We start from the raw sequence: 26307 nt of genomic DNA, 5'->3' as shown, positions 1-26307 counted from the left end.
ACTTTTTCCAGATATTCAGTAAACTTTTCCTGACTGAACTTCTACACCCTTCCTATACCTTCTCTTTCAGTGTTCACATTGAAAATTATTGAATGACATTATAAATAATACTTATTGCATTACTGAATGACATTATAAATAATACTTTATTGTCTGTCTCTCCACCATCTCATACATTAGGCTTTCTTAGCTTTATATTTCCATGGCCTAGAGAATGCTCAGAACATAGGAAAAAATCCATTTTTATTGAACAAGGGAGTCACTACTGTCTTTAATAACCCTGTGACAGACAGACTGCTAAAATGACCCACCAGATTCCCAACATCTGGTGTACAAGTACTCTTCCTTTGAATGTGGCATGATTTCTAGGATTTCACTCTAATATTCTAGCTAGGTTAAGTTTGCTTATTTATATACATAGACACACACAATCACACACACACACACGCACACACATACACAACACGAATAAAATTAATGTCCCTATCAGTTGACATTCGTCAATCAAAAGGCAGAGTATCTTGATAAGTCTGGCCTAATCAGGTTAATCCTTTAAAAAGCTCTAGAATCATAGATATTAAAAGGAGCAAAGAGAGGCTCTCCTGATGGCCTTAAGAAAGTAAACCACTCCGGTTGGCCTTAAAAAAGCAAACCATATTGTTGTGGAAAGAGTCATATGCCAGGGGAAAGCCTCTAGCAACTGAGGGCCTTGATCCTATAGCAATGAGAAGCCAAATTCTAGCAAAAACCATCAAGCTTCTTAGAATGTTGTTTGAAAGAAAAATTACACAACATATTTCACATTTCTACACCTTCGTCTTTACTTCTAAGTAAATCTGTATAAGTTTTGATGAGGGGTAAATGAACCTATTTCTTTTACACACATATCAAGGACATGCTTGTGGCTGAAGTGAATTGATAATGTTGTGCAAAGGATAGTTGTCACCAACTCATTTCTTTATGGTCCATAATGAAATAAACATTTTTGTATATGATTAATTCTGTAAAAAGATGCATGTTCAAAAGATCTACGATATAGAGATATCTAAGATGTCTTGTAATCTTAATCTAATATACTTTAAATATTTTAATTTTTTTTTCTTAAGGAAAACATTTAGTATAGTGCAGAAAAATCCTTCATGATATTTTCATGAAAGGTTACATAACTTTTCAAACCTAAACATAAAATTTGTTATAGAAAATTCTTTAAACCAAACATTTTAATCTAGGACTTCAATTTGATTTCTTCCTTCAATCTAGTTTTTGTGGCCCTTAGAAATATATACAAAAAAAAAAAATCCACTGCTAATATAGCAATAAAAATATTTTGGGTTAAAAAAAATCAAACTAATAGGCTTAGAACTGAGTTCCATATCAGATCATAGGCCACGCTCTCACCTTAAACTGACAATCCAGCTAGGCCATGCCTGGACTCCTGACCCATGAAAATTGTGATATAAAAAAGTCCCTTGTTTTAAGATACTGAGTTAGTAATAATTCATTGTGCAGCCATACAAAATAACACACACTCCAAACATAAAGCCTAAATGCCCAGAATTCACCTGTATTTTAAGAGCAGATTTCCAATAATCTAACATATAGCAAGTAATCAATTTACCTTAACAATTCATTTATCTACTTATTTATCACAAGAAAAATGAAGTTCCTCTACCACAAATGTCTGAAAAAATTTCAAATAATTTTTTTCCAGTAACTTTAAAAGGGAGAAAAATCTTTCTAAAATATAATTTCTAAAACTTCCCTTTCTTTTTAATAAGAAATTTGGGAAACATGGATAAATTCTTGTTGATGACCCTATCATTTTGAATATAAATTATTGCAGCACCAGAATAGAACACACCAAAATAGAAACCAAGACAACTAGGTTCTTAGTCTAGCCTGATGTTCTCCAACTCAGTTGTGTGCCACTCAGCCTCTCAAGTTGGCCTGTAGTGGTAGTCTGGATAAGACTAGTATATTTCAGTGCGAACATGAGTTAGGCAGCACAACATCTGGGGGCTAGAAAGAGAGACAATATTGCACAGCAGGGATAGAGGAAACAAGTTCAAGCTATACACATAATCCCCTCTTCAGAAACTGAAACACTGATATGTTCCCATGTGTATTTGTCAATACCTCTGCAAACACACAAACACATTTACACACATACACATACACATGCACACACACAAATCCCATACTTTGTCCCATTTTCCCTTAGCACCTGGAACCACAATCTTAGTATAAGCCACTCCTACAATACCCAGTCTCATCATATGTGTCAAATCCACCCCTCAAGTGTGAAAATGCACAGAAAAGTTTCAGAAATAGTGAGAGGCTCACTAAAGTTTATTCCAATTCTGATAGCTTATTTTTACTATGTATATACATTAAGAGCTGAAACTCATAATTAAAACTTATAAACGGCACTCAACTACTAGAACTTTTCAACAGCTCTTAGCTATCAAGCCTTTAAAATTCTTTCCACAATGCTTTTTCTCCCCCTCCATGCCACTGGAAGTTATCAGTTTTTATGCTGTCAATTTAACAACCTCTAATAACTCATTTCCACTCTTTAGTTTGTTGCTTCTGATCTGCAGGTACAAGGAAACAAGATTATCAAAGCTTGCTTCAATTATATGTAGAATTTAAAACTAACAGGTTTTGAAGTTCTTTCATGAAAGGACTGTCATAGGACTCCTCTAATTCCTTCTGAGTCACCACTTATTTCCTAAAAAAGTGATTGAGAAATGATCTCTGAATAAGGTAACTATAGACTTTTAGTTTATTAAATGACTGAATTTTTTTCAAATGTTTTTAAAGATTCCAAAAAAAAAAAAAAAAATGGAAAACCACTTAGAGATCTCACTATTTTAATTCAATGGTGCTTTAAATAAAAAGTACAGGGGGCCACTATTTGGAGGTCAGACTCCTGCAACAGACCCCAAATGAATTTACTAAAAGTCAAAATGGAGTCACCTGTGCTAAAGTTCAACATCACTAAAGGAAATCAAGCTATTTATCTGAACTTTTAAGAAACCAGGAAAAATGAGAGAGAACAACCAAATGTCTCAAAGGCTAGTTTCAATCATCATGATAATGATAATGAAGTTCCCTCTGCTTTAATCCTTACAAAAAAGCAGCAGCATAAAGTAACCTCAGGGTTTTTGTTTTGCTCTAGGGATTGAACACAGGGTTTGGCATGTTAACAGGCAAGCACTCTACCACTAAGCAATATCCCCAGACCTTTTTAAAATTTTATTTTGAGACAGGGTCTCCCCAAATGGTCCATGTTTGGCATAAAATTCACGATCCTCCTTCCACAGCTTCCAACCTGCAGAGTAGCTAGGATTACAGGTGTATGCCACTGCACCTGGCTCAGTAATCTGGTGTTAACCAGTTATGTCTATTGTTCTGTCTTTCTGTCCCCAAAGCCCTACCAAAAATAAATAAATAAATAACTTCGAAATGACCAATCTACTTTTTGTCCTTTGTTTCTGCTTTTTTTCAGCCCTTCTCTTCTATAAAACCCAACTCTTCTGCTCAGCTCTTCAGAACACTTTATTCTGTTTTAAGGAAAGTATTGCAGGACTCTGGAATCAAAAATAAAGCCAATCAAGATCTTTACACTATCCTGCTGTGTATCCTGTGTCCCCTGACAAGTGCATAAAACAAATAAAAAGTATGCTTGAGAATGAACAAAGAGGGTTGGGGATGTAGCTTAGAGGTAGAACACTTGCCTAATAAATGCAAAGCCCTGGTTTCACTCTCCAGGACCTAAAAGAAAAAAATAAGAGAGGATGGACAAAGAGACCCTATTACTTCAAGGAAGATGTCAACAAAATTATTTGTTACCAACAATAGCTAATAATATTCAAGCTTTCAAGCAATAATTAGAATTGTGCAAAATTTTTATCTACCAAGGTAGCTTTGACAGCTTCCCAACTTACAAACTTGTTCTGATGAAACTGTAATGATATTAACTATTTTGATTTGAGTAATAAAACATCAATATTTGAAATATATGCATAACTCAGTGAACCAGTATCTTCCAAAAGACAATGCACATAAGTTACATGCATGGATAAGTGGTCTGAAGTACAATGGATTTTAATATAAGTAGAAAAATTTTTTTGATAAGGCTTCTCACTCTACATTATAACTCACTTGTAAGAAACTCCTATTTTCAAGTTTTGGTATAGTACCGAACAGTATACATAATTTAAAGACTTATTAATCAAGGTTGAAACATCATGGGTTGAAGTGTTGGTGAGAATATGAATTAGGTTTGAAGGGAAATTATCCTTTGCTTTTCAAAGTAAGCAAAAGTATGCACACAATGATTTTCAAGCTGTATTGTTCCTTGGAGTTGAAAAAAAGAACTGGCAATTACCTAAATATCCACCAATGCTAGACTAATTATATAAATGAATTATGCCAAACCCATCCTGTGGAATACAATTTTAACTGTCTTCAGAGATAACTGTGAAGAACAAACTGCTGCTATTTACATCTTATAATACTACTGATTAAATGTGTTATTCAAAATACAATCAGGTATTACTTTTTAAATAAGATTTTAATGTTATGTGTGTAAGTGTGTGTGTGTAAGTGTGTGTGTATAAACTCATCAAGCCTCAGCAATTTAGTGAGGCTTTCAGTAACAGTGAGACCCTGTCTTCAAAGAAATGAAAAGAACTAGGGATGCAGCTCAATGGTAAAGTACCCCTGGGTTAAATCCTCAAGATAAATAAATAAATAATAAGATAAAATTTAAAAATCCTGAGACCCAAATTTTTGAGAACTGTTGTCCTAGCTGTAAGTGCAGATATGAACAAATAGGTACAGTGAGTTATAGACTTGGCAAGAATCCTTTTGTTAAAATAATACAATACCTATACGTAGCTATAAAATTTTACCAATTACCCCAAATAAAAGAAATCAAGTCTCCTTACTGGAGAAATAAGCAACATCATTTCTGTGAAACTTCTATTTATACATTTAGAAATTATTCTAAAATTCAAAGATAAAAAATAACACCACTTACAAACAAGTAAAAGTGTAATACTCCAAAAATTAAAAAGAATTTAGTTTATTATCTTTTGGGGACTAAATAATTATGGAAAAAATGACTATTATTCTTATACAACTCCAATGCACAATGTTATAAGCCTTTTTTTCTTGCAACATGCAAAAGTACATTTAATGCAAAAATAAATATGAAATTACCATATTTTTCATGGTTTTATACATTCTATCTTTTTAATATTGTATTAAAATTTTTTAAATATTTCAGTATTTAAGAAAAGTTAAGTCCCTCATTACAATTTAGATACCCTGTTAAAAAGCATGGTTTATTTTTTTAAGATTCTTCTTGGTAAATTACTGAAAAATATAACACCTACCATACAACACACATTATAGTCTTAATGACTATATCATATAAACCAAACTTCTTTCTTATTGACAATGCATGGCATTCTTTAAATGTATACATTCTCTGTAAACTACAACTTTGATAGAAAAACTTCATATTCTTTACTATGATGCTAATACCATAGTAACAATAAACATGCATATTTACCTATAAATTCGTCAATTTTAGCAACAAAACTTACAGAAATTCCCAGAGACCCCAACAAAGAATTAGAAATATTACCCATTTTCAAAATGTGACAACTAAGACAAAGGAACTCTTAAGAATTTGGTACATAAATATTGGTTATCTAGGTTGAGTACATTTATATAATGACTAACCCAACCTATAGTATTCTTCATGATTTTTAGTAATACTAAAATACAATAGGCATTATTCCAATAAATCACTTACTTTCATGCTTTTTACAATATTTCTTTTGTTTTATCACACAGAATCTTATAAGATATAGAGAGAGAACAAAATTTTTATAAAGTGGTCTGAGAAATTTGATCATGCAATGCTGAACAAAATGAATTTTAGGTATTACTCAAAATGTTTATAAGGCTTGAACTATTACCCACAATCCTTCTCAAAAGTAAGTAATTTGATAAAATTTCCATACATTATTATTATTATCTTGATTTATCATTATCTTGACAATGCAAGAAGGTTCAAAGAAGAAATGATCAGGTTATGACAACATTAATTCAATCAGTGAATTGATCACCTGATGGAATTAATTGAGTGGTAGCTGAAGACAGGTGGGGTGTGGCTGGAGGATCTGGGGCATTGGGGCGTGGCTTTGAGGTATATATTTTGTATCTGGCCAGTGGAGTACCTCTCTCTGCCTTCTGATCATCATGTGAGCTGCTTCCTTCTGCCACATTCTTCTGCCATGATGTTCTGCTTCCCCTCAAGCCCTAAAAATTGGAGCCAGCTGTCTATGAACTAAGACCTCTGAAACTGAGTCCCTAAATAAACTTTTCCTCCCCACTATAGTTGTGCTGGTCTGGTTTTCAGTCACAGCAATGAAAAAGCTGATTAAAACAATTATGGAGTTAACAGAAAGAAGTAAAGAGTCTTAGAAAAAAAATTAACTAGAGGCGTCCAAAACATGTAGGGACGGAATCAAAGTAAAACATGTAAGATACACAAAAATCCTCACATTTTTAGCAAGACACAAATCAAGGGGGAGTGGAGCTTGTGTAAAAAAGGAAGAGAGGTTTTTCTAACAGCTCCGAGAAGGCAATACTATAAAGTTACAATTTTAAAAACAGCCACTGCTGCTATCATTTAATCACTGTTTTGAACTATACAGTTCAAGAACCCCTCAAAAAGTCAGGCTACTAACTTAAGAAATTATGATTTAATGTTTGCATGATCCTTTTGGGGGAAGGGGTGGGGTACCAGGGATTAAAACCAGGTGCTTAACCACTAAACCACATCCCCAGCCCTTTTTTTGTATTTTATTTAGAGAGAGGGTCTCACAGAGTCGCTTAGGGCCTCACTAAGTTGCCAAGGCTGGCTCTGAACTCACAATCCTCCTGCCTCAGCCTCCCGAGCCCCTGGGATTACATGTGTGTACCACCACACCCAGCCTTGTCTGCATGATCTTGAGGAATATTTTTAATATCATTTCTATAGTCAGAGATTTGCTAAGAATCTTTACTTTTTCAGATAAGAAGTAACTATAACAGAAAAAGTTATTTTACTTCCTATGATAAAAAGGAATTAATTAGGGCTGGGGTTGTGGCTTAGTGGTAGAGTGCTTGCCTAGCATGCAGGAAGCACTAAGTTCGATCCTCAGCACCACATAAATGTAAAATAAAAATATTGTGTTCACCTAAAAATTAAGAATAAATATTTTTAAAAAGGAATTAATTGACAAGTTTCTGCCACATAGCCTACTTCAACTTTCTGATGTCAAAGAAATAAGTTAATATAAAGAAGCATTACTCAGACTCACAGATCTTCATAACAAACTTTCCCATAAAATCTTAAAATATTTCCATGCATTTTCATGTAACATCAATAATTCAAATGCATTTTAAGCAAATAAAAATTTGTAACAAAGTCTTTCTCTGGAAAATGAATTCTTTAGATGGCTGAATTGTACAGTCCAGAAAAGTCTATATAAACTTTAATAAACTTTTTATAAAGTTTTATTATAAAACCTTCTGCATATTACCTTGGTTTACCATTTCCATTAATTTAAATATTAGCATTAATTTTCTTCTATCTCTAGTTCACTAAAATCAAGAATTAAATGTACCTAATTATAGAATAATACAAAAAAATCAGTTAAAATAAATAAAAACTTGAAATGGTATTACTTATCGAAAAGTAAAACAAACTCAAATTTAATAATATTGCAATTTCACACTAAGGTTAAGATACCAAGTTTTAAACATATGATCACAGATGTGACAAGGCTATAGGAAATCTGGAGATTATATATCACAAATTCACATATAATGAAAAAAAGACATCTATTTTCCTCATTTAACAATTTATCATTACAACTATTTACCAAGGACCTACAATTGGTATTCATTTTGTTCAGTTCCAAGAAGGAAAAGGTGAACATATCATTATCACTGTCCTCAACATAAACAAATAGTAACATATAATAAAAGAAAAATAAAAGTACATTTAAAATAATATCTGATCAAAGTAAAAGCCCCTTTTCTGAAGAGCAACAAACAGATGTCAGCAAATGCACTTCAAACTGAGTGACATTTAGCTCAGGGTTAAAGGAAGGAAGGAATTCACTGGGAAAGAAAGATATTCCAGAAAGGAGAATATAGACATGTGAAATAATATTATTCAAATAATAATAAATTGAATGCAACTAAAAAGTAGATAGTAGAAAGAGGAAGAAATTTGGTCTCTATGCTAAATGATGAACTCCTATGAAGAGGTGTAAGGAAGAAGAAGGTTAGATGTACAAAAGGAAGTCAATTCAAATGAAAGTGACAATGGGGACAAAAAGAAGAGAATGAAATCAAGAGGGATTCTGAGACAGAACTGACAGAACATTTTGACTATCCCAACAGGCCAAAATCACTGAAGAGACTAACATTTCAGCTTGAATGGGTGTGCAACTCATAAAATTTGGTAATCCAGAAGACCAAACAGGTCTATTGGAAGAGAGGAAAATCACTGGAAGGTGAAAAGAAGAGTTCAATTCTAGGTACACTGAACTTCTGATTCCAGTAGAGACATTCGTGCATAAAGGAGACAAAGAATTGGAACTTGTCTTTATACAGATGTTCATTTGATCCTCTCTTCCCTCGCTCTTATTACAAAAGATCCTGGATTGTAAGAAGAAAGTTACACACAAAGGATAGGAGGCTGAGCAGTTATGCCAATCCTACGATTGCCTGCCCCACAACTCCTTATTTATTTTTTTATGTAATATCCTTTATTTGTTTAAGCTACTTGTATCACAATTTTTGTCACTAACAGTCAAATCATTCCTACCCAACACAATGGACCCCACAGCTTCGTCCTCAATCCTTTACTCTTATCCATCCCTGTACTCTCCCAAGGAGATCTTGTACATTCCCTTTGCTTTCAAAACCATCTCGGTACTGATGATTCCCAAATCTAGAATTTCATTTTACTTAGGGAATGCTAAGTAGATGTGAGAAAACAAGATTATTTAGTACATTAAATTTGCTATCACAGAAAGTGACAATGGGATAAAACAATATTCTCATCCTTAGCTAAAGCTAAGTAATGTAAGTCACTCCTTCATATGCACACTGAAAACAAACTTTTGATCATATATAACAGATTCAGTAAATTAAAAAAAAAAAAAGAGGGATGTTTCCAGGGATGCTAGGTGAAAGGAAAATTAGACACACTAACTTACAGGAGGACTAAAACTCAGACAGAACCAGACAAATTGTTTACTTTTTCACAGATACCTCACTAAATAATTCTAAATAAATCTTTCCTTTTAATTTATTCTTTATTATGGCAAAAATCCATAACATAAGTTTATCATTCTAATCATTTTAAATGTACAGTTCAGTGGCACTAAGTACATTCACATTGTTGTATAACTATCACCATTATCAATCTCCAGAAATTTTTCATCATCTTAAACTAAAATACCCTTTAAACAATAATTTCCATTTTTATTCTCCCATAAGCTCTACCCTTATAATTTCTGTCTGTATGCATCTGTCTACTTAGGTACCTCAAGAAAGTGGAATCATAGAGTATATGGCTTTTTCTGACCGGCCTCTGCAACTCAGCACAACATCCTTAAGGTGCATCTATATTGTAACATGTCTCAAAAATTCCTTTCCTTTTTAATGAATAATATTCGACAGAAATTATGCACCACATTTTTCTATCAACAGATATCTGACTTGCTTACAGCTTTTGGCTACTGCAATACTGCTATGAACATGGGTGTACAATTATCTGTTGCAGTCCCTGCTTTCAATTCTTTTACATATGTATCCAGAAGTGGAATTTCTAAATCAAATGGTATTCTGTTTAATTTACTGAGGAACCACCAATTTTCCATGGTGGCTGCACCATTTTATAATTCCCACCATTAATGTACAAGAATTCCAATTTCTCCACATCCACACTAATACCTGCTGTTTTCTGGTTTTAGTTTTGTTTGTTTAGTTGCTATACTGAAGTGGGTGAAGTGGCATCTCAATAAGATTCTGAGTTGCATTTCCTTTATTTATTAGTGATGCTGAGTTAAAGTTCCTTACCCATTTTTTAATTGAATTGGTTCTATTTTTGTTGTTAAGTTTTAGGAATTATTTATATATTCTGCATATTAATTAAGTATAACTTTAATATATTTTTAAAGAAAATGCTAACAAGCAAGTTATCAAAATAAAATATTATACTGCATGATTTATAGGTTGAGATTGCTTGAAAAGGCTCATATATGATTAAGAACAATCTGAAAATATAATCATTCCAGCTATCAATTCCAAAATAAAATTGTTTTGGTCACCAGTTCTCCCAATTAAGCACTCTTGTTTTTCTATAAGGTTCACATAGGTACTTAAAGGTATTTTTTGTTTTTTTTTTTTTAACTTCACAACTGATATAAATCAAAAAAAAAAATAGTCAAAATTCATGTAACTCATGAAATATTCGAAAATATCACATTTATCATAGTTTCACAGCCACTATTATATACATCTTCTGGCAATACAATTCACATTTCAATCTATAGAAATAATACCATGGCAGCAGGAAACCTCCTTAAGTATAAAAGCTACCCAAAGGGTGGTACCTGCACCTGTGCTACACAGTAGTCCTATGGTATGTGACTGCAAAAAGATATATAAATGTATGTTTAATTTAAAGTTAAAATGGGTGAATATTAAGATACTAAAAGTATACTTTTATTACTCAATACAACTAAATTCCAAATTGACTTATTTATTCTTATCAAATTAAACCATTTTCTAAATAAAAGTTCTACTACTTTACTAGATAGAACTATGTGTTTTTATCTTCATAGTACCCAATCTGCCTTCTAACAGCACCTCAATTTCCCAATAGACAACCATTGTTCCCAATCTCAGTTCCTAAGGTCCAGGTAGTTCCTGGGATGTGCACATAACCTTTGGGCAAGCAAATTCATAGTGACTCAAACAAAGGAAGAATGGGACTCAATATAAAACAGTAAAATTTAGTCCTAGCACTTTTGCTGGAGAATTTTTAGAAAAAAAGGATGTTTTTATAATTGCTAAGCCTAGTCTATGATGGCTACCTTTGCCATCTTTAAGCAGAGGCAACCAGACAGTGGAGCTTATACATACAAAGAACAGTAAATCATTAATAGTCAAGATATTGATGACAGTGTTTGAAACCCTGGATAAAGCAATCTCGCATATTGTAGGTTATTTCCTGGAATTTTCAGCATATATGTCATAAATTTGTGTTGTTTTCTTCTTTTCTACTTAACTTCTTACCTGACAGTCCTAACTAACATGTATGGATTTACATACAATTAGTTTAATCGCTGTAACTTAAAACTCATTTGTCAGTGTTAATTCTGGTAACCGAGGTCCTGCTACCATGTGGATGTACAGTGTCTTCCAAAAGCCCATCTATTAAAGGTTTAGTTGCTAGCCTGTGGCACTACTGAAAGATGGTAAAACCTCTACCATAGGGCCTAGTAGAAGAAAGTTAAGTCAGTAGAGATGTGCCCTTGAAGGAGATTTAGGACCTGGCCCCTTCCTCCCTCTCTCTGAATCCAAGCTGCCACAAGCAGAATAGAATTCCTCCACGGATGTACTCCTGCCATGATATATAACTACTGGCACAGACCCAAAACATCAGGGTCAACTGACCATAGACTGAAACCATGAACCAAAATAAATCTTTCCTCCCTATAAATTAATTACCTCAGGTGTTCTGTCATAGCAATATGGAAAGCAAATAAGGCCTGTTTGTATCAGACTTAAAAATGCATTATACAAAGCCTATTGTCGGGTAGGGGATGCTCAGTGATACAGTACTTGCCTAGCAAGTGCTTGGCCCTGAATTTAATCCCCAGTACCACAAGAACTGGGGGGGGGGGGGGGGGAGGAGGAAGAAAAGTAGTAGTAGTAGTTGTTGTTGTTGTTGTTTATAGCATTAGATGCTTTAACACAAAATTTTAAACTTGTCCCTGCAATGACTCATTTGTAAAGTTTTACTCTTATAAAAACAACCCACAAATCTCTATAATATATGAAGAAATAGCTCTACGAAGCTTACAAAAGAATCCATGATAATAATAAAAATAATAATAATGTAAACAAGCTTACAAAAGAATACATGATAAAAATAATAATACATAAAAATTCCATTTTATTAAATCTGGGGAAACAAAACACACTACCTACATTATTAAAAAAAACTGTACAAGTAAATTTATTATGATTAAAAGAATAAGAGTACACAAAACTAGAGCTGTGAAAAGCTTTAACAGAAGAAATATAAGGTACAGTACAAAATGTTTCCATTAATTTTTTCCAATGACACACAATATTTATTTTCACTTGAATCCAAAGTTTATATAAAAATACACTTCTGTTAGTTTCTCAGTTACTGTGACAATTAATAAAAGACTGATGGCTTAAAACAACAGAAATGTATTCTTTGAAAATCTAGATAGCAGAAGTCTGAAATCAGTCTCAAGGGGCTGGCAAGTCCACGCTCTCTTTATAGGCTCCAGGAGATAATCCTAAATGCCTCTTCCAAGAAAGACTTCATAGCTACAAGCATTCCCTGGTTTATGGAAGTATCAGTCCATCTTTCCCCCATGGTCACACTGCCCTCTACTTTTCTGTGTATATAAAATAACTCTCTGCCTTTCTCTTACAAGGATGTTGTTTGTGATTGCACTTAGGACTTGCCCAGATAATCCAAAATAATCTTTCCATCTCAAATTCCTTAATTTAATCATGTCGGGCTGGGGATGTGGCTCAAGCGGTAGCGCGCTCGCCTGGCATGCGTGCGGCCCAGGTTCGATCCTCAGCACCACATACAAACAAAGATGTTGTGTCCGTCGAAAACTAAAAAATAAATATTAAAAAAATTCTCTCTCTCTCTCTCTCAAAAGAAAAAAAAGTTATAAAAAAATCATGTCTACAAACTCTTTGCTATATAGTAACATTTACAGGTTCCAGGGATTATCATATGACTATCTTTAATGGTACCATTTTTCAGTCTATTACAAGACCACAATAAACTTCAATAGCTATAATATTGCTCAAAAGGCTAAGAATATGGAAGCTATATGTATTTTATATTCTCAATTTTTTTATAATATTCTCAATCTGTGCTAACACCAACTAAAAGCTCCCAATTTTCATATTTAAAATAAATAAGGGCCTTTCAGACTATAATAAGACAATGTCTGGTAAGCACAGCCTGCAAGAAATGTCTCTTTTTTTAATTTTTTTTTTTTAGTTGTAGATGGACACAATACCTTTATTTTATTTGTTTTTATTATTATTATTATTTTTTTTTTTTTTTATGTGGTGCCGGGGATCAAACCCAGTACCTTCATGCAGCTAGGCAAGCGCTCTACCACTAAGCCACAACCCTGGCCCCTCTAAAAATGACTAAATCAAATTTAAAATACTATTCCTTGAATCTCAAGAATGACTATCATGCAATTCTATTTTATTTCAAATTTTTTAATTAATGTAAGACTTTACCTCCAGATCCTAACTGCTTGTAGAATCTGTATTCCAAATGTAGCTGTGGTGCTCTGGATTTCATGGGCTCCTAATCAAAAAACAAATGAACAAAGACATTTAAGTTAAGAGATCATTAGGCCCCAATTCCAAATGTTATAAATTTTGGTGTCAACTCTTATATTCTACTAGGCATTTTTCACTAAAATTATATCTGTATAAAAATCAACACCATGTTCAAAGTAAAATTAACTGATGTCATCCATAAATATATAAATGGTATGTAGCTATTAGATCAAACACTAGGGATTTCTATTATGTTCAACTATTTGACCCTGGAAAAAATATACACTGAACATTCATGACTAAGGAAATGTTGGCCCTTACACTATTTCTCCCATTCCCAGAAATTCAGCTCTGAACTGTGTATATCTGATGTAAAGGTTCTAAGTTAACATGAAGACAATGAAAAGCATGAGGAGTTGAGAGTGTACCTCAGTGGTAGAGCATGTGCTTAACATAAATGAATGAGGCCCTGGGTTCAAATCCCAACATCCCCTTCCCCCCAAAAGAGGTAAGAAAGAGCAAAGATGGTAATATGAAAAATGTTGACAGTAACATCTTTTCAAAAAATTTTTTTATACTTACATATAATAAAACAGAGTTTTTAAGTGATAGATCCATTAGTTTTGTTAATTACATATTCTCCTATAATCAACATAACAAATGATCTACAGAATATGTAAATGATCTTTTCCAAAGAGACTATTTTATTTTTATCACCCTTGGGTTAGTTTTGCCTATTGTTGGATTTCATCTAAATGATATTATACAGTTTATGCTTTATACTGTATAATATCCCATTTTATACGTGTAAATAATAAACTGTTAAAAAAATCAATGTTTTATAAATCAGACTTTTTAATCAATGTTTTTTTTTAAGATTATCCCTATACACATATGCTCACAGACAGAAGCAACATAACAGAAGTAACTAAACTTCTGAATACTATATACAACATTAAATGTGAAAATATCTGTAAGAAAAAGAAAACTATCATAATTATACAGGAAATTTAGGCAAGAACCAATAGGAAAGTATAACAAGGTAACAGATACATACAATATGCTTAAAACAGTGCCTTCTACATAGTACTTTATTATCTGTAATTCTTCAAATAACAATCTAAAAGTATGTAATCTTAAGATGTACAAGATGCCCATTTATGAATAGATCTGGAGACTATCATGCTAAATGAAACAAGCCAATCTCAAAAATCAAAGGCCAAATGTTCTCTTTGATAGGTGGATGCCAACACACAATAACAATATGGGAAAGGTAGAAGTTCACTGGATTAGACAAAGGGGAAGGAAGGGAAGATAGGGGGAATGGGAATAGGAAAGACAGTAGAATGAATTGAACATAATTTTCCTATATTCATATATGACAACACCACCAGTGAAACTGCACATCATGTACAACCACAAGAACGGAATCCTAGTTAGAATAAGTCATACTCTATGTATGTATAATATGTCAAAAATACACTCTACTGTCATGTGTATGTAAAAAGAACAAATTTTAAAAAGATGCCAATTTATGCAATCATAAGTGAAATTACATACAATATGCCCTAGGTAAAAAATAAAGACACATAACTGACTTGATCAACTAGATTCCAGTACTTAACTAGCAATAAAATTTTATTACACCATCACATAGCAAAAGTCCTTTTACCACGGGGTGACATTTTCATTATTCATGCACAACCAGTTGTTATATATGTGTGCAAAATCTATGAGGGTGATGGACAAGGTCAAATTGAAAAATTATTTGAAAACAAACTATCGGCATGAACTAGGATACCATTATATATTTTTTTAAAAAAGTACATAGAAATACCAAACTATGGTCTAAACAATTTATGTAAAGATTTTTCTGTCCTCCCAGTATATTTTTTGGATGAACTTGAGGAAAGCATGACTAAATACCATACTTCAACCTCAAAATACTAAAGACATAGATTCTAAACATATTCCCAGTTACCACCAAGTATTCTGAGAAATTATTATATATAAAGCTGATTGCTGTGCTTTAAAAAATGACAAAATTTTTTAAAGGAAAAAACATAATTAAAGGGATAGTGATATGCCACAAAATAAACTAAAAAGCAATGCTTGTATGTATGTGTAAGAAGACTTAAAAATGACAGAACAAATGGTTACTAAGGCATGAGAGGTATGAAGAAAACAAACAAGCACCAAATCTAAAAAATAAATGATCTAAGGTCACTACTTGATGACTGAAATAGACAAGGAAAGTAGCCTAGAGCAGTGGCTCCTGCTTTGACACATGGTTTAGCTGCCTTGGTCTAGCTGATTAAAATCATTGACATACAGGACATATTTTCTTGAATGCAGCTGCTCACTACAGGATGCTGCATCAGTAACACAGAATACAGGCCATACCTCTATACTTACACTCTACCCCCTTAAACCCAAAACCATAAAATGTCTAGACTCAAGAACATTGGCCTTGAACATGGAAAGGAAGAATTCCAAAGAAAGAAAAATCAGTAGTGTCCATTCAGTTACTGTCCAGCTCCTGTATCCTGGGCCTCCTCACTATGAGTCACATATAGTAACTCCTCTTATGTGTACTGATTTCATGCTCATGAAGAAACTTTAAGTTTTAATTTAGTTTTCTATGTAGATCAGCCTACAGGAAGGAAACATTATTTATACTAATTTAGGCATTTTGCACCCATAATAATAAAATATGTCATTATAAATTAGAAATAAACCCTGCTGAATATTTTCATTTCTGAGAAATTAACTGTGAGAATGTAAATCCAACTCTAGAAACAGAAACAATCTTGGTATAATGACCTAATCAGATTTTATGTGATAGGTGCTAGGGTGTATAACTCAGTGGTAGAGTGCTGGATTGCTGAATTCAATTCCCAGTAACACAAAATTTAATTAATTAATTAACTAACTAAAATAAGATTTTCTATCATAATGCCAAAGAATAAACTTGAAACCAAAGTGAACTTATCAAAACAAATGCCAAATATCAACCAGCCAATCTCTCCTTATGGTGCCATAGTCTACTATACATCTTTATTTTCAAGTGAAAATAAACAGTATTTCTTACAGTGAAACTTGGTCTATACTCACAAAGACACATTAAATAGGAGTTTTCTACTTCATCTCAAAAGTTATTCTAATTCCTCCTACTTGCCTCTTCCTCAAAAAGTCTCTCCTTTATATATTAGTTTCATATCACCCTAATAATACAAATTATATCAGCAGAGACAAGATCGGTAAAGGCAAGCAGACCAAAAAACCAAGCCATGCTAAGCCTCAGGGAAACGTGAGTGGCAAGTCAGATAGAAGAGCAAAGTATGGCTTATAAAAATAATTCCTAGGTCCCAATTCTTCCAAAGAGATCCATCCTCTAACTATTATAGTAGCACATTCAGGACTTCAGAACCGTCCCATTAAGTCACATAAGGTGGTGCATTCCTGTCATCTCAGATACTTGGAGATACTAGATGAATCATGGATGCAAGGACAGCCTGGGCAATGTCATGAGGTCCTGCCTCAAAAACAACAAACCAACCTAGACTAGTCCCAGGGGAGCCAGTTTTCCCTGCTATCCTACACCCACATCAAGAATTTCTGAATCCCTAAAAGTCAAACAATAGCCAGCTTTACCTGATTTATAAAATGTCAATAGAAAAAATTTCAGAAGCTTACTTGAAAATATGTTTTCAAAGAATGTAATTCTGAATACTTAAGGACATATTTGTTTTGTCCAAATGCTTGAATCAGGAAGAGAAATCTTCTTTTCTAATTTTTATCTAATTAAAAATGCTACCTTAAATTAAAAATTGGGTGAAAATTGGGCTGGGGTTGTGGCTCAGTAGTAGAGCACTTGCCTAGCATGCGTGAGGCACTGAGTTCAATCCTTAGCACCACAAAAAATAAAATAAAATAAAATAAAGGTACTGGGTTCATCTATAACTAAAAGAAAAAAAAATAGAGCCAAAATTTATTTGGTAAAGTTGCCAAAGTAAAAGGACTTAGTTTGTGAAGCACAGAGAAACACTAACATTCTACACAGATCAATCATGTACTTGAAGGTCATGATGATGTTAGGATTTTAGTAATGAAAAAAGCAGACTATGCATATTATTTTTCCCTTTCAAATAAACACCCAAATTATAAATCATATGAAAATGAAACATAATTAAAACATAAACAAGGAAATAATTAAGGAAAAGCAAGATATATGAACTTACCAGCTTAATTGCCACATATTCATTCGTATATAAATTTTTCCCTTGAAAAAGAAAGAAAAAAATATCAGTTTCTGCTAACAATTTTTTCTATATTTTTATTGGTGTACTATGCCTGAACATAATGGTGGGATTTGTTGTTACATATTCATACCTACACACAATATAACTATATAATTTGGCCAATATCACTCCCCAGTATTTCTTCTTTCCCTCCCCTCCTCCCTCTCCCTGGTCCCTTTTCCTCTACTGAGATTCCTCCACCCACCTTCAATTCCTTTTTCCTTTTTAGTTTTCACATATGAGAGAAAACTTACAATTCTTGACTTTCTGAGTTTGGCTTATTTCTCTTAACATTATATTTTCAAGTTCTGTCCATTTTACTGCAAATTAAAAAATTTCATTCTTCATCATGACTGGATAAAATTCTATTGTTAACAAAATTTTTAAAGATATATAAATTGTACTCTGGGAAGGAAAAGGGAAATAATACATTATGTGTTTTTTTATATAAAGAATAGAAATTTGTTTTCTCACAATTCTGGAGAAAATAATACATTTAAATGAAGTAAAAAGCCTTAACTATTAAGCAAAAACACCTCAACAAGAAAATATTTTAATTAATCAACTCAATAATATATTTAGCATATCACATATTGAGTAGAAAGTGATACTAATAAACATGTTATCCTACTTACAAAAATAGAAAGATTCTGATTTTGTTGTAATATTGTAGATAATTTTTTGTTTTGTTTTTTGTTTTTTTGTTTTTGCACTGGGGGTTGAAGCTAGGGGCACATTACTACTGAGCCATATCCCCTGCTCTTTTTATTTTTCATTCTGAGACAGGGTCTCGGTAAGTTGTTTATGGACTAAATTGCTGAGGCTGGCTTTGAACTCTCAATCCTCCTGCCTCATCCTCCCGAGTTGCTGGGATTACAGGCATGTGTCACTTGCACCCAGCCCTGTAAACAATTTAGAGAGTAATCAATAATCAATGCATGCTAAATAAATTTTTTAAAGTATCACTTCTATATAAAAACAGAAATATAAAATTCCTTTCCTATCCATCATCTCATTTTAAAACCTTCATTATTATGTGATATAATCTTATTGGGACTCATATTTAATCTTATTAATATATCAATATACAGAAAAAGATCTATATTAAAAATACAACAAAAAAAGAAAAATATTATTCAGTAATCGGCTCTGAAAAACTAGTTAACAACACTTTGAGAAAAAGGGGTTATTAGCACCTCGTCTTATGATCAAATTAACTCCAAAAAATATAACCTTAGACAAGAAAAAATATTTGCCATCCCAATATATGAAAGACTTTCTAAGCATAAGAAGATATTTTAAAAATCAAAAGGTTTTATATAGGTTTGGCTGAATGATGAAAAACTTTATTATATGCAAAGAAAACGTAAATGACGAACTAAAATAGAGACTTAACATCATTAACATACAGAAAATTCTAAAAAAATTGCAGTACACTTTGGCATTGGCCATAATCTAAAAAATTCCAATGGGTCAAAATCTGTAGCCTAAGGATATTACTATGGAGAATTTGGAAGTAATAGTACATGAAAATAATCTAATATACAAATTAATGTATACCTTTACAAGTACATTTAAAAGAATAAAATTAACAAATAGTATCACATGTGATTTCTGAATTTCCAATATTTTTTCTTGTAATAAAGGATAGAAAAATGACAGATTTATCTTTTTAACTGTGAAAGTAACTGGCCCCAGTCATATTTGCTACTGAGTACAGAGTAGATAATCATCGATTTCCATAGACACGATTTTTCTGCATAATACTCTTAATCTCCTTTCATATAGCAGCAATGAACGGTAGTAAAATTTCTAAGAAAATATCAGCTTCAGATATATAGCCACCTTTGTTCAACATTTTTCATACAAGTATTATAATATTTTTCTAAATTTTGTCCTTATTGTATAAAAATAAGTAAAAACAAAGAGAAAAAACATCATACATTGGTACTAATGCTGAGTAGCAGAAGTCTCAAAAATTCCATATACCTGGCACAAAGGTGGAACTTTATAGACATACCAAAAGTGGTAAACCTTAAACTCTATTTATATACTCACTGAACCCATATAAACATTTTTTAAATATTAGAGAATATTTAATATTCTTACCCAAGGTAGCTTTCTAGATGTCTTCATATACATTTTCAAGAACGTATTATGCATGAAATTTTAGTTTTCCTCAAGTAAACTTATAGTAAATAACAATAAAATAAGGAACTTAATCTCAAAGACTGGCATCTAATTAACAAATGAACAATCCTGGTTCTTGATGAAATTTGCATTTCCTCAAGATATTATCTTTTCACATTTTTTATATTATGTTTATTCACAAGTACACAGGGAAAAAAAGAGCTAACAAGAAGTTATATTAAACACAGATCCCAAAGAACCAAAATATACCAAATACTTCCAAAACTATTGTGTTTGTTGGCTTTTACATGGTCTAGCATCTACCTTTTTGCTCAGAGCAGAGAGCATTAAATCCTAAAAGCATCATCTGTTTTCGAACACTGGACATTCTGCTGAAGTTGGAGGGGTGGGTCACAGTTATAAACATTAACAAATATTAAACAATATAAAAGCATTTTTGTCACCTACCATCGCCATGGTCTCACATAGTGTTTAATCAATATTTGCTTGGAAGCATGAATAAACAAATGATGCACATAAACTATGTGTATGTGTATATGGTGTGAGAGGGAGGAAATATACATATTGAAGGAATCCCATTAAAAGAAGGCTCCCAAGTAGAGTGCTAGTTTATTAGTTTTAATTCTGTTTCAAAAGACATTTCCAATAGCGCTTTCTGTCACACTGAACTTGAAAAGATAGTTTTACCAATGTTGTGGTGCTAGGATGGTAATTATTATAGAAAACTATAGTCTTCAGAAACTGCATAAATGTTTATAACAGGGTCTAAAGGTATCCACCAACATCCATTCTATTCTTTCCATAATAATAAAATGCCCAAACTTGAGAATGACTACCTTACTACAGACTATATTTCCCAGCCTTTCTTTCAGTTTAGTGTGTCCATGTGACTAAGTTCTGCATATCAGTGGACAGTAGGTATGTCACTCTTTTTCTTCTAACTTCCTGGCTGGCTAGCTGGCTGGATGCAAAAAGTCAACAACCACAACAATCACCTTACACAGACACCAAAGCCACATATTAAGGATGCAGAGGTACCCTAACAGCTTTGAGTGCTCGCCCTCTAATCTATGTAATGGGAAAAAAGAAGAAATTAAGTGCTTAAATCCATTATATTTGGGGATTTTTTTGGTCACAGCATCATAATCAATTATTTAGTTATTATGTTTTTAAGTCTTTTTCATTAATAATTTTTTAAAATTTATATGACAGCAGAATGCATTATAATTCATGTTACACATATAGAACACAATTTTTCATATCTCTGGTTGTATACAAAGCATATTCACAGCAATTAATGTCTTCATACATGTACTTTGGATAATGATGACCATCACATTCCACTATCATTTCTAACCCCATGCCCCCTCCCTGCCCCTTTCACCCGTCTAAGATTTATAATGAGCTTTAGTTAGCAACAGAAAAATCAATAAACATAAAAATGATGAATTCACCCAAATCTGCCTATGTAGTTGATATATCTTGGAAGGCCAGTAGAATTTTCAATAAAACAATTCTCAAACACAAACATTAAAATAAGGAAAATTTAAAAACTACATATGAATAAGAGGAGAAACAAACATTAATAAAAGAAGTTATGAAAAATTCCATGGAAAACTTAATTATGTCAAAAGTTACAATATCTTTTCTCAGATACGATAATTCATAAAGCAACATAAAACATCCTTGTTCATATTCTTTTATATGATAATTAAGTGCAGCTACAACAAAATACAGGAGAGGCTCAGGTAAACAAAGTTCACTATACTCACAAGTCTTAAGGAGTCACACTGCATACCATGTAGTCACAGGAAAAGCACTAGGCTGGGGTTAGGTGGCAGAAGACAGGAGCAAAAGGAGAGGTTAGCCCAAGGCCTTTATTAGAATTGTCAAGAGAAAGGTAAGACAAGGCAGGGTAAACAATTTAGAATTGGCTACTCTCCATAATTCCAGTGACTTTGGGGCTTTAAGGGTGCTCTCTACTTGCATGGTTGCTGGCTCTGGATGATCAAAGCAGAGGAATACTGCCTCTTGAGTGTATAGGCCAGATAGAGGAGACAAGGCAATGGGTTGGTAGTTTACATTATCAAAGGCATTATTCTCCCAGCTGAGTCCTTTGCTATCTTTAAAAACTGACTAACAGCCAGAGGGGCAGTCTTTCCCTAGCCAGAAAGGCTTTGAAAATGTCCAAAACTCACAAAAACACAGAAAAATAAAAATTATACAATAAAACCATATATATATATTAATCATAGCAAGCATATATATATGCTTGCTATGATTAATCTCATTCAGAGTCTATGAAAAAAAATTCTAATGGTTTCCATTCACTACCTAAGCTAAAAAATCTACCAACACATAATGCAAGCCTTACCACCAACACATAAATGAAACCACAAGCCAGGCACACCTGAAATCCCAGTAACTCCGTAGGCTAAGGCAGGAATATTTCAAGTTCAGGGCCAACCTCAGCAATTTAGTGAAACCCAGTCTCAAAATAAAAACATGAACAGGCCTAGAAATGTAGCTCAGTGGTAGAGTGCCACTAGCCACTAGATTCAATCCTCAGTACCAAAAAAAAAAAAAGAAAGAAACAAATCACAAATATATACCAACACATCATTTAAAATAAAAAATACAGATAAAAATGCTTAACACATTTATTTCAATATAAAAGATTTTTTAAGGTATAACTTTTTTTTTAATCTCATGATCCTTTTTTTTAAACTAATTACCTATAAGAATCATTTACAACAGTATGCAAGACTGCCTTTCCTTGAGGCATTTAGGCATGGAGGGATATTCTGCATTATGTATAGGATTGCAACTCTTTTTTGGTGCCCAAGAGGTCTGAAGCTTTTAATGCTCTACAACATGAGAGATAGTCTTCTACCAAAATAGAAATTACTAACTGTCCAGCCCAAGAAGTTTACTTTATACTTTTTTCTTATCCAATACCAACCACAAAAAAAATTCAGTACTAAGAATAATCAAGATGAGCCTATTACTGTGTTTTTTTTAAGTATTTTTAGAATCCAAACCAACTTTTAACATTAGAAACTGTTTATCCAAGTACAGAAAGAATATTGCTTATAACTTTTTCAAAATAGGAAAACATTTGGGGATTTGAAGCTAGAAGTAAAATGCCCCTTTAGTATAGTCTATGAATAAGGAAGGATAAAATTATTAGTTGATCTCTGTTGTATGTGTGTACACACACACACACATACATATAGGTATATACATATATATATATATAAAATATATATATATATGTTTATATACATATACATAAAACTGAGACACATAGATATACATGCTAAATATATAAATATCACACATGTATATATACAATTAATACTTATAGATTACATATATAAATAGATGCACTAAAAAGTCTTCTTATTTCTAATCCTGTTTATTCATGGACTGCAAAAGAAAGGCGTGTTTTGCTGCTTTTTACAATACATAGTACAGTTTCAGTATATGGTTCTTATAGTTTCTCATATTGTCTTGGGCAATATGGTCCACTGGATTTGTTTTGTGTGAATATACACAAACACATACATACACACACAAAATGTGTATGTAGTGTATAAATGTATGTGTGTGTATGGTTATCTTGAAAAAAAATGATATGAAACAATTTTGCTTAAAAATGGCCAAAGAAGCAGGGATTATTGGCTCGGTGGCAGAGCACTTGCCTTGCCTTGCACATGTGAAGCACTGGGTTCGATTCTCAGTACCACATAAAAACAAATAAACAAAATAAAGATATTTTTAAATTTTTTTTAAATGGACAAAGAATATTCAAATATAATGCTGTTCCTTTTACACTATCATCTAAATTCAACCCTCACAATAACCTGAAAGTGGAAATAATCCAATTATGAAGAATTTGAGGTCCTTGAGTGGTTAAAATGACTTATATGCTCCAAATTGGCAGGAACCATTTTTATATTTTTCTAGTGCATTGTAAGTGTTAAGAATTAAATGGATATTGCTCAAAATTAGACCTCAAGGAAATAATCTGGTTTTTCTAACTCAGAAACAGTTTAAGAATTTCAAAGATCTAATTTAACATGTCTCAAGAAATAAAATGTAAACATTTACTCCTTCAAGTATTTGATTCCCTATGAAATTCAAGTCTGCCAGCCACATCATGTTATAGCTATGTATAAAGTATGTCACTGCCTTTTTATTAGCGTGCTTAATTCAAATATTTAAAGTACATTAACAACACAAAACTAATGATATTAAAGAGTCACTACAAATTAGAATGTTTTATAAGACTATAAGAAGTAGTTGAGTAGATAAACACAACTGGATTTATTTCTAGAAGCAAGGTTGGATCTAAGGAAAATCATCAAGCCAGAATTTTCTTTTTTTAATTTCTAAAGCTCCCACTCTTGGTGATCCATTGACCAGAGTCCTCAATGTACCTCCATACTGACTCTTACATAACCATGCCACATTCTTGTTTCTCTTCAATCGAGTCGGCAATTACCTCTGCAGTACTAAGAAATAAAAGACTTAGATTTTATTTTGATCCTGAGAACTGTCATTAAATTTCTGGATGAAATCTGGCAAGTAACTTTCTCTGAGTCTCAATTTTCCTAAATGTAGAGTTACAAAGTTCAGTTAGACCACCATTTCCCAAAATTGCCTAACTACAAAAACCTAAGCCAATTCTGTGAATCCTTTGTCAATATGGACTCCTGAGTCTCACCCCAGACTACCTGGGCAGGGGAGAGGAGAGGAAAAGAGTGGAAAGAAAAAAATTTAATTACAACAATGTAAATTTCATTACATTGTTAAATGCATACATTTCAGTATATTAACTTTCATTTTAGTCACATACATGGTCTTAAAGTGGTTAGATATTAAATATTTTGAAATATGTAAAAGGAAACTATGTCCAAAGAACATACTACAAAAGCCTTCCTAGCAGCTATTTCAATCTGCTAGGCCTTTAAAAGCTACTTTCTTGTATTCTCAGATCCTTAAGAAATAAGAAGGGTTAATCTCAAGAAAATATAGACATTCCTATTACAGGGATTTCCTTACAAATGAAAATATCAGCACATAAGAAATTTTGAACATATTCTTTAAATCAACATAATCCAATTAAGTAACTAAAAACTTAGATAACTAAATCCTTTTCATTAAAAAGTAACCTCCATTTTTAAAAAATGTTCTTCACATAATGAAATAAATAAAACAGTCTTACCTAATCGTAATTCTCCAAAATTGCCACATCCAATTTTTTTTCCAACTCTAAAGTTAGGTCCAACCATTAAAACTCCAGATGATGAAGACCCAGTTCCTCGAGTGTTGTGCCCTGATCGACCACTAGGTCGTGCCATTCTATCATCTGATTTGTCCTTGTCTTTCTTTTTATTATCCATATCAAGTTTGCGGTACTCCACTTTGAATTCTTTAATCAAGACAAGCACGCTGAAATAGGGTATTGTGAGAATAGGTACATCACTAGGTAACTGTACCAGGCGGGTAACGTTAACATTCAAATTGCAGTAGGTAGTCAATCAACTGGAGCGTGTTCATCCCATTCGTAAAATCTTTCTTAGTTGTCTTTTCAACAAAACATGTCTTCAAAATTATCTTCTCAGTGATGTAAGCTGATATCAATGAACAGCTAGAACATTAAGAAAAGACAATTAGTCAACTAATAAAATTTTAAAATGTGTGTTTGGGAAATAAATAACAACTGCTTAGGCAATGATGTATTTCTATTTGTTGATGCCCATTAAAATCAAATCACAGTAGATTCCTAAATTAGTCATTATCCTTTATTTCCATACTTTAATACCAAAGAAATCACAAAAACAAAAAACAACAAAGAAATCAGGGATTCAGTTACTTTTAAAAACTTAAAAAGGAGCAAAAGAAACTGTTTCACCAAAAATATACATTTAATAACAGACCTTTCAACTTGAAATCACCTTAATTAGAGGGGAAAAAAGTTTTTTAAAAAATTCCAGGAAATCAAGAAATAGTTTCTATTTAAAAGAAGCAAGACAGAATACATTTTGAAAATTAGTAAAATATCTTAAGAAAAGTATCTTCCCATGTTCATACACTTAATAACTTCAGTCTTCAAATAAATATTCATTTGATCTTCATTAATTCAAATATTTATTGTCCTGTATATACAGGAAAAGAGCATAAG

At 32.5% G+C, this 26307-nt stretch overlaps 1 protein-coding gene across 10 annotated transcripts in view; it reads right to left on the bottom strand.

The window, feature by feature from the left end:
• The window catches only part of Csnk1g3 (casein kinase 1 gamma 3), a 108766-nt gene that overhangs the window by 56653 nt on the left and 25806 nt on the right, over positions 1-26307 (bottom strand). For all 10 annotated transcript variants that reach the window (XM_027949304.3, XM_071612214.1, XM_071612213.1 and 7 more), the window contains exons 2-4: positions 25348-25773; positions 17907-17947; positions 13621-13690 (exon numbers count right to left, since the gene is read on the bottom strand). In XM_027949304.3, coding sequence (XP_027805105.1) covers positions 13621-13690; positions 17907-17947; positions 25348-25525 — 289 coding nt within the window. In that variant the 5' untranslated portion in view covers positions 25526-25773. The remainder of the gene's footprint in view (positions 1-13620; positions 13691-17906; positions 17948-25347; positions 25774-26307) is intronic.

Source organism: Marmota flaviventris, chromosome 5 (genome assembly GCF_047511675.1).
Source record: "Marmota flaviventris isolate mMarFla1 chromosome 5, mMarFla1.hap1, whole genome shotgun sequence".
Lineage (NCBI taxonomy): Eukaryota > Metazoa > Chordata > Mammalia > Rodentia > Sciuridae > Marmota > Marmota flaviventris.
Note: the sequence above shows the minus strand (reverse complement) of the source record. Positions and strands in the feature narration are given on the sequence as shown.